The following is a 10,549-nucleotide window of genomic DNA, read 5'->3' as shown; positions in this document are numbered from 1 at the left end:
CGAGGCGCGTTTCATTACCGTCTCCCTTCGCGCCTGCGCGCGAGCCGCACTAATTTCGCGCACGATTGTCCCCGCGGGCTTTTTCGTGGGCTTGTTGAAATTAACGAGCTGCACGTCGCGTCGTCGCCGCGGCGCGCATTAAAGCGCCGAAATCAGCGACGCCTATGGGGCGCGAAGCCCCGTGCAGGTGCAGGTGCAGGTGTGCGCGATTTCCGTGCGCGAACCTACGCATTACGTATAGATTCCAGCCCGCGTAACTGCGTAGTGCACGCACGTGGATTACAACAAATACGTTACATCAAGCGAATACCACCACACGCGGACTTCGCCCGTGATATGTCCGGAAGCTACCGCCGCACAGTGGGCTAGAATCGAAAAAAGCTGGCCAAAAGTCGAATTTTTTCAACTCTTGGAAATCTGTGCATTTCGACCTTTTTTGATTCATGGATATCAATATTTTCAAAAATGTGAATGGAGTTTCGTAGGAAAAATTTCCTTCCCATTAATCAACAATTAATAGGAGGCAACGCGTTAATGTTCCGAAAAACGGATTATGAATGGGTATAGGCTATAGCTTACATTCTTGTATGCGGATGCAAGTAATTTTGCTTTTTACTCTATAAATAGAATTGAAACTTTTCCCAAACAGTTATAACCATTAAAAATGTTTGTTCATCAATTTGTGTTAATCTAAGTTTTTGGTTTCTTAAAATATAAGAAAGAAGTAAAGTTCAATATCATTTTTTTAAATAGCTGTAAAAGGCTGTTTGGGATTCTTGTTTTATCATCTTGTGTAGGATTCAAACTAAGTATTTCCGTTTGAATTGTGCACACCAACGCACACCTTTGCGTTATATACAGGATGTTTCATTTTAATTTTTATGTCGTAATAACTCGACAATTTGGCGTTTTGGTAAAAAATGTTTGAAATGAAAGTTGTAAGTTTTTAAGTGAAGCATTACATAGCAATACCAGTATGACCTTGATAGTGTTGTCAAGATCATGTACAGATCACCGTGAAATTTTTAAATGCCGCGAAACGTACGACGCGGCGCGGTAGCGACTGTAACTTTCAAGCTTCATACCTTCGAAGTATTTAACGGATAAATACTTTGTTATAGTGTTCTGAAAAGCTCTTGAGGTAAGCTACAAAAATATCTAATGAAAACTGGAGGTTCCCATTTAAAAAATTCAAGGTGACCTTTGCGTGACCTTGGCAACGCTATTCAAGGTCGTACTAGTATTATTATCTAATACCTGATTTAAAACCCTATAACTTTTATTTGAAACATGTTTTTCTAAAACGTCATGTTTTCGAGTTATTACTTTTGGCCAGCTTTTTTCGAGTTTAGCCCACTGTGCGCCGCCTTAATGCCGCTCTGATCGCCGATTACTTCTAGACGATACTCCGCAACTATTAGAGTCCTATTAGAGTTGCGGATTTCTTCCGGGTCGTCTCTCGCGCCGGTGCCGAAATCAAGGAAAAATTTAGTAGAGGCACGTCACCTCACACTTCTCTTCCGCCGTGGGAACCTTGAAATTGATTTATATCGCGCGGCCTATACAGGTTCCCCCCGGCATAATCAAAAGAATAGTTTCGATGAATTTTCATGAGAAACTTATATTGGTGTCGAAAAAGAGTTCGCGTATATCTCGACTTAAAAATAGCACCGCCGGGGAATTATAATGAGTGAAAGTTCGCGTCGCGGCGTCTTCTCCAATAACGGAATCGAGAGACGTAGTAATATATATTCGATGTCTTTCGTTGGAAATCCGTTCGCTGAGAAAAAAAAAGCGGGACGGTGGATCTTTACTTTTATTTGAGAAACTGACCGCGCGCACAAGAATTTCCGCGCCGATCCACCTCGAGCCGATGCGCGGCAATTCCGACGAGTTCCAGCCCCGTAAAATTCGCAAGTGGATCACCGCGGGCTCTTCATCGGCTTTCCTCGTGAATCGTGAATAGCGGCTACCGCTCTTACGCGAGCGCGTGGAATGAAAATTATCCGCGTACGTTATATGGGTGGGCAACGATATAAACGCGCGAGCGAGTTCGCGCGTAAATAATCAAATGAATAAACATCGGAGTAAAGTGCAGCGATGGCCGTTATGTAAACCCGCGCGTGCATCCGCGATCTTAAGTACACACCCTAGTCGCGAACTTGGGAAGCAACGTCGCTCGCAAACACTGAATTTGTTATTTCCGATTTTTTGATACATAAAAGAGAGCTCGAACGACCGAACGTATGTGTTTTTACAAGAAGAACCTTTCGCGTCTCTGGTTCCGCTCATGGTTTTGTTTTCTTGCAAAATTCAAGAAGTTCGCTCTCGTGCAAAAGTACTTTCCCGAGAGTGCAACAGTCGCGACTCATAATGCTTCTGACGTTCTGCACGGAAAACGCAACCACGGTGTTGCTCGCGTATGTGAGAACACTGTAAAATCGCGCGCAATCTCCGCTTGTTCGATCTTGCGAAAACTGGATAATTAACGCCCGGTTTTCACGAACGTGCGCGTGCCACGCACGCAGAGGAAACTCGAGAGCGAAAACGAAAACGGGATTATCGAATGTATTACCAATGAAAATTGGCGACTTTAGTCGTAACACGCCTGCTCATTACCGTAATTATAATCATTTTAATTAACTCGATTTCAGAAATTGAGAATCAGAAATACCCAAGCTCGCTCGGACGGGACAAACGTAAACTATGCTTTGTCCATTTCGCGATAATCGGCGTCGAATTCCGATTCCGGAATGCATCGCCGGGAGAGAAGGAAAATCGTGATTCGCGTGGGCGTTTGGGAATGAAAAAGGTACGTGCGTAAATAATCATAGGAGAGATAAACGGGCTGGGAATGCCAGCGCGGTGGCCGCCAAGGCTCCACCGGCTTTCTAGCGACAATCACTTTATATAACGGCCATTATTCGTCCCTTTTTATTACAACAAAGGTAGATACAAAGACGCGCGACTTTCGCCGCGCAACTGCGCACGACGCGGACGACGCACATTCCGCATTTCACAAATATTCGAAGGGGGTAAAAATCTCAGAATATATCGAAGAGTAGTTACATGTGGGGGATGACCTTTCGGAATTACCCGACGAGGGACTAGAAGACCTCTTTGGCGATCGACCCTTCGTACAGGGTGACATCGACAAATGTGATACCGTCCGTTCGAATCTGTCATACGCGACATCGGTCTCATTTGAATCACCCTGTAGATGGTCGTCGACTGTATGCGACTTTGCGATCGGGTCCTGATGGTATTCTGGAATTCCTTGTTGGTTGTAAAAAAAGTTCGCCTCGATAAATTTAATTACACAGTAAAGATATAGCGCGCGCTCATAAATTGTTGATGCTTTACCTATCGGAGATTATTGACATTTGAGTGAGAATAAATTAACGATAGAACACGAAATGAGATTTGTATCTATAGGATTCCAGAATATCTACATCGTGAGAACAGCATATGCGAAAATAATATAGTTAATAAAGAAACATTATTGGTCCTCGATCGCGCTGTCGCGAATTAAATTATCTTGCTCTCGATGCATTTTTACAACATAGTCCACCTTACTCGGCTATAGTATGCTCACAATTCTATACATGAAACGCAAGAAAATCGCAGATCATACACTATACAACGAACGAGATACAAAAATAAGCGGCGTGACAAATCCCCTTTGAATATAAAACGTCTCGATGGGATTTAATTAACTGTACAAAATCATTTCCCAAGTCTTGTGACTACACAAAGTCTTTGTGCAATTAGCATTGGCGCGTCTAAATACGCAACGTTATATATCGAAATACATGATGATGTTTTAATAAATATAAATTATAATTTTTCCAATAACATTAGTAATCAGGAAACATGTCATCTCTTTCTCACAAGAAACATTGTTTTTAAATATGGAATAAATTTGTATAAATTTTTCTGTCCTTGTCAAGTTATTTTGATTGATATTATACTTGTTGAAAAAGATTCTGTCATACATTCATTTTCTGAATTTTATAATATTTTAGTAATGTAATTCCAAATGCTGTTTGTCAATTATGAAGCAAACGAGAGAGCGAGGGGGAGTATATGGTACGAACGGAAATCGTCGTTTTGATTCGAAATAAGCGGAAGTCGACTCTGATCCACTTTTTCTGACCCTCGAAACGGAAATTCGAGAAGTACATACGAAGGGAGAACGCATCCTCTTATTGAAAAATATTCTATTTCTATTATATTCACGATCAACAAAGACTATATATCAGCCATAAATATATATGAATTGTCAATGAAACACTTATTTACAATCGCAACGAGAAGCATGTAACAAACATTAAACTATCACGTAATCTAAAAAGAAAAAGATCAAGGATCAACGATTTCAGGTACAAGATAGGATTAACTGATTATATACAAATTTCACTTGTAGTTATTCAGAACTGGAGAAACATCGCGCATTTGCGATATCTATCTCTTTCACGTTCTCTCTGAATGTTTGATGATCGAGCTACTGCCTGATTAAAATCCGGACGATCGAATTCAGGCTAATCGAAAAATGAGCCCGACAGATCGGCTCACGTACAGTTTGTATACATACAGGTGTTCAACGTTGCGGCAATCGCTCGGTGAACGTAAATTACCGGTTTCTCCGATTCCCCCTCTCCCTCCCGCTCTCTTTCTCACTCTTTCTCTTTTCCTCATTCCCTTCATGTCACGATCGGCCACGCTCGATCTCGCCGATACGCACAATCGTATGCGATCGTACGCCGGCATTGCAATTTCAAATACAAGCAGACGCGATTGTCTACGATTTAAAGCGACATTCGCGATATAGCGCGACTAGATGCGAAACTCGGTTCGAAGCTGCGAAGTCTACGGTTTTCTTCATTCTCACTTTCGTAAGGTGCGCCATAACCGAGCATCGACGCTTTTTTCCTTCCTTCGCCTTGATGGCCGATCGCGACAACCAGCCATCGAGAGAATCGAGCACAGATCGAGGCCTCGAGCGTGGCAAAAAGCTCGCGCGCACGCCGACTTTCTCTCGGCGCAAGTGTGACGATCGTCGCTCGCGACAGAGCCGATTCTAATCTGTACGCTTGATAACGCGCGGCTCAATCGAGTTAGCTTCGCGTACCAGGAGTTCGCCGCGAGCACCATCGAGGAACCGATCGTCATCATGACTGAGGAACTCTCGTGGATTCTTAAGGACAATTCACTCACTCTGACGATCCTGAGATACTTTTTATTTACACTAATCTATCAATCATGAGTTGCGAAAAGAAATTTTTCATGACAGTGGAGATTCCCTACAACTTTGAATTTTCAAAAATCGCTTTCTTTTTCAAGAAAATGTTTGTAATGTGCTTACTCGAAAAATATCTACTTTTCCAGTAAGATCTCAAAAATTTTGATGTTTCATGAAACTTACGAAACTTACGAGGAAAATGAAAATGATACTCGGTTGTCCTCCTTTGTTATCAAATTCACTATTCCATTTTGACCGATGGAGAATCATAACTTGAAGAAATTTTCCCGAATTTCCTGAATGTTCAGGGAAAGCAACGATATCGCGATTACTTAGGATAGTGTTTCTTTCTCGCAGAAGCGCTGATGCAAGGTGCCTCATACTTTGAACATGGGTCCTTCCACGTGTTCTTCGTAGGTGGATCACTGAATCTCGTTTTGGCAAGCATCATCGCCTTTTGACAGGCATCCTGCTCCACATCGCCCTCGAAGAATCGACACATCTCTCTCACGGGCACCGCCCGGGCGCCCCGGTTGAGATCGTGAAGAGATCTGGCACGCTGCTTGCCTCTGGGACTGGGCTTGGAAGACGTTCGACCGAGATCCTCCGTGCTTCTGGCCAGGCGACCGCCCAATCTCGAGAGAGACTCAAACAAAGTGAGCTTTTCCCGCACTGGCACATAGTGGTCCACCCTCTGACACCGCTCTAGAAGCTTGGCAACATCTTCTTCGCAAGGAGGCTGCAAGGCTGATGGGGAGCTTGGCGATCGCGGCGAGACGACTGTCGGACAGTCCATCGCTTTTGAGTAAGATTGCAATGACTGTCGAGGAACGGGTATTCTGGAAGTCAGGAGAGCCAAGCGTTCCTTGCGTTCTCGAAGAGTTTCCACGCTGTTGCTGATGGTAGTAGTACCGATACTGCCAATGCTGGTGTTGGTACTAGTCAATTGCTGGGTGTGTAGTGATTGCCCTTTGTCGCGAAAGGACCTCCTCTCCCTGGCTCTGCTTCTCCTCTCACTCATGTCCGATCTGAGTATCCCGGGGCTGCTGTTATCGTTCTTCGGACTATTGTTGTTCCGCTTGTCGTCTTCGTTCCGGTGATTCTCTTCGGTGGAGAATCTCACGGTACCGGAGGACTCGTTTGGCTTCACCGGAGGCAGTCGGTCAACCATTGAGTTTTCGTTTCGCATTGTCGTGTCGGTCGGTCGATCGGGACGTTCCTTCCTGGGCGAGCGTGTCGGACGAACGTCATCGTTGTCATTGACAGTCGAGTAGATCCTGCCTCTCGTTCTACCAGGACTGTAGATCTTCGGCAGATTGTTGTTATTCTCCTCGGCTCTCGCTCGTCGCCGTCTCGCATCCTCCTCGAGGACCCTTCGACTTCTCGCCTCGTTCTCGCGTCTGCGGGTCTCCTTGTACCTCTGTATCCTCTGCTCGCGCGTTTCCGGTTCCGCTAACGGTACGCTACTCGAGTCCACGGAGTCCACACTAGACCGGCACACGCCACCCCATGGAAGACTATCGTCACTACCCTCGCTACTCTCGCTGCAACCCCACGCCCTACCGACCGGCTGATCCTTGGTGTTGATTATAGCGGGGATACTGCGGAATTCTCCCAACAGGTCCTCGTCGCTCGAGTTACTGCTAGACCAACCTCGCAGCTCGCTTCTCGCTCTCCGTCTGGACTCGTCGAGTATCGTCGTCCCGGTCATCATCGTCTTCTCCGTCGGCGAATCACTCGGCCAGCAACGCAACTCGCTACGGGACCGCCGCCTCGTTTCCGTCGGGCTGTCTGGAACCGGGCCTCTCGGGCAAATGGTCAGTATCTCCAGGAAGTTCAAGCATCGTTGAGCGCGAAACGGCGTCTGCCGGACCAGCTCGGCCGCGATCGCTCTGACCCAGGACCAGTAGATTGGTTCCGTCTCCGCCTGAACAGATAACAAGATCGACATTGCGCATTGAAATATTCCTGCAAGATCGAGAACGAGACAGCACATTGTGATAACAAAAGCGCTAAATTTACATCTATATCTCGCTCGATGCACGCTGAAACTGTCAACTCGTGTGTCAGCTTAATGTGCACCCAGAAGGCTACGCATATCTCCGCTAAAGTAATGGATACGAATCAGACGATTAAATACAATTTGATCGGTAACCCGGATATCAAAGTTTCCTAGATAAATGATGGGCGATCGACATGCAGGCGGGTTCAATAGGATCGGCAGCGACGTTAACGATGATGTGTATTCGGGTTTCGTACTCTCTCGTGAGGCTGGCTACATCGGGACGCCGCTTCGAGTAGTCGAACGAGTCTGTCTACTCGCAGGATCGACCGTGACACACGATTTCGCTGGCTGGCGATTCGAAAGTCGCCGGTTCGCTCGAGTGCGCGAACGACACACCGTCCAAGACACCGTGGAATTTGCTCGTTAACCACCGGCGGCGCGTCGATCATTACCATCTTCGACGGGGACAAATCTCCCCGTCGCCTTGCCTGCGAGGGCGACCTTCGTGCGGCGTGCAAAGTGACGCGAGCGCGCTCGACGACGCTGGCCGACATCGGCGTGTCTGGAAAAAAGCTCGCCAACAGGTTTGCCGTTCGTTGTCTACCTCGGAGGCAACAACGTGTGGAAAACCCGCTTTCGATCGAGAACCGTGACGCAGCTATGTACGTCGAGTGGCGGACAATCGACGGAAGAAACGCCGCGTGATGGAATCGCACGGGTTCGGATCGGCGATTGTAATCACGCCGATCGCATGATCATCAATGAGCCCCGCATAGTCACCGTAAGATCGCGTGAATTGGCATCGTTAGTCTGACTCGGCGTAAAAATGCAAAACGTCCGATCACAATGATCCGAAGGACTCGCGTGTCCGCCTGACTGATCGCGCGCCAGCAAGCGTCCTTGGTGCGACTAAGTCCAAAGAGCCGGAGGAACTCCCCTCGGCTACGCGAGTGTGCCCGACGTGGTGGGACTCCTTGACAATGGCGGGTCATGGGAGAGCGGTGCAACGATCTCCCACGCATTTATCACGGCAAGCGGATCGGCAAGCGGGTGTGTTGACCTTGCCTACTGGCCTTATTAAGATCTCGTGATTCGACGAGCGGGCGGTCGTGTTGCGTCACGAGCCGTCGTTCCTCCTCCGCCAGCTGGACATCCGCGACCTTGGCAAGGATGCCTCGCGCGTGTATCCTACGTGGTTGTTGTTCAGACGGACGTTTCGAGTGTGCTTTATCCCGCACGATCACGCACTGGAGCGCTACTTCTCGTCACGGTTGGCCGAGCGAGCGCGCGCCTCATCGGCCACGCCGGGAGAATCATCGCCGCGCATGAAGACACCTCTAATTGGATTATTCCACACGGGTGAAGAAACAAAAAGAAAAAGAAAAAGAGGAGAAGTGAAAATCGGCCGCTATGTCGGGGCGAAACTCGCGAAACGAGTTTCGAGGACTCCTCGGAACGGTCTCGAAAGCGGCTCCTATGCAAAGCGAAGAGAAATCTGTGCACACGGCTTTGAATTTTCGGCGGATTTCTCGAGTTAGCTCTCGGCTAACTCCACGGTAAGTAGATCCGCTCGGGGCACGCTCGTTTGCTCGCCCTCGCTCCGCTTGCGGGGATTGTATAACGCGTTAGAAATCGAATGGCGACGCCGGCGAGCCCGTAATTAGAAGTTGCAGCGAAACGGGGGTCCGCGCGGCCCGCCCGGCGCACGTGAAAGTGTTTACAGCCGAGGAAACGGATCGTGCGGGAGATAAAGGCCATTTACATGCAATTATATTACGTGGCGCGGCATATTATTCCTCCCCCAGCCGCACCCGCCTCGTCTTCGTCCGCGCTTCTTTCATGCCTTACGGTTGCCGCCGACCGGCGAGGAACGCCGGCCGGTCCCATCTCGTCCGTGGAACCATGCCAAATCGCGAGTGCCCTCGGCACTCACGAAGGCGGCTCTAGCCCGTGAAAAATGCCGTTGCGCTGGTCAGGGATCGAAAGCGAGCGAGAATTTCTTTTCGATATAATGTAAGACGATTTCAAGGTTGCACCGGAGTCCCGACAAGATCCATAAATAAACCAGACCTCGTACTCGATTTACGAGAGTGAGAGGGACAGTTTTGCAAAAGCTTTAATTAGCGACAATTACCCAAAAAGTGGCGAGCGAATGACCCTGCGGATTGCTCAGGGTGAAACCCAGGGCGAACGGGTGCGGTTGACAGAGATTGGGAGATGCTTGACGGAGGTTCAACGCCCTCAGTGGCAGCCTCATCGGGGTGCCCTCGACCCACAGCCAGCCCATCCTGATGGAAACCGTCCTTCTCTCGGCTAGATCTTCCACATACAGCTCGCCTGAAATGAATGTTACAGGAATGTAAGGAGTGATTCGTTTTAATGATCGCGCAGAAATTAATTACTTCGCAGTCATTTAATCTTGATAGCATTTTATATAGAAATTCTCTGTCGAAGTACTCTCGTTTTCATCGCGTTCGATGGCACATGCCGTACACGGCAGCGACGCTATTAATATTCGTAGTGCAGCATCGAGAGATGAAGTCGGAGGAGAATCGATGATTCACGCGCTTATCGCGAACGTCCATAGCAAATAGCAACGGAAGAAACTCTCCGTCGCAAACGGACGATCGAAAGTAAAAGCTGCCGTACGTATCTGCAGGACGGTGGCGATCGCGTTTATCGGCCTGATGAATATTTCATCGCGGTCTGCGGAATCGCGCGTTGTCGGAGCGTTTCGGGAAACGCGGGCGTCGCGAATGCCGACATCCACAATTACACAGTTTGCGATTTCGCCGCCGCTCCCGCGAAATTCGCCGATACGACGTAATCGGCACCATCGGCGTGATTTCAGACTGGATTAACGGCATTTCGCCACTTCGGCTTGCGCCGGAAAGACCGTTTCTTCAAAGGCGTCCTACACACCGCGGTTGCTCATTACGTCGCGGCAATTTACGACGCAAAACCTCCTCGACCTTTGCGAGGATGGCAGAAAAAAGAAATTGCGGGGGCAGAAATACAGGAGCAACGAATCGAGAGATTGACGTCACCCGTTTGAAAGGCGTGGGCGGCGGGTGGTATCATTGGCACCCCCGTGGTTATATCTCGCTGATCATACTCGATTTAGCGTACGCGACTATCGACCGAAAACAGTGTCAAACCCGCCCACGTTTCTCATCGCGCCACTCGGTGACTATTTTCGCCGAGTTCACGATGGAAATAGATCCTGCCGGCCTGATCTTCCCTTGCGGCGAGCAAATACCAGCGGTCGCCGGCTTCGTCCGCTCTTGTGACGTCCGCCAGAT

The 10,549-nt window shown here is 48.3% G+C and overlaps 1 protein-coding gene across 1 annotated transcript in view; it reads right to left on the bottom strand.

Annotated features, from left to right (window-relative positions):
- Positions 1 to 2,911: 2,911 nt before the first annotated feature.
- LOC105284789 overlaps positions 2,912 to 10,549 on the bottom strand; it is a 30,251-nt gene continuing 22,613 nt past the window's right edge. Inside the window, exons 2-3 of the mRNA XM_011348567.3 lie at positions 9,382 to 9,584; positions 2,912 to 7,169 (exon numbers count right to left, since the gene is read on the bottom strand). Of these exons, the coding sequence (XP_011346869.3) occupies positions 5,571 to 7,169; positions 9,382 to 9,584 (1,802 nt within the window). The 3' untranslated portion in view covers positions 2,912 to 5,570. The remainder of the gene's footprint in view (positions 7,170 to 9,381; positions 9,585 to 10,549) is intronic.

Source organism: Ooceraea biroi, chromosome 4 (genome assembly GCF_003672135.1).
Source record: "Ooceraea biroi isolate clonal line C1 chromosome 4, Obir_v5.4, whole genome shotgun sequence".
NCBI lineage: Eukaryota > Metazoa > Arthropoda > Insecta > Hymenoptera > Formicidae > Ooceraea > Ooceraea biroi.
This window is presented reverse-complemented; position numbering and strand designations above follow the sequence as displayed.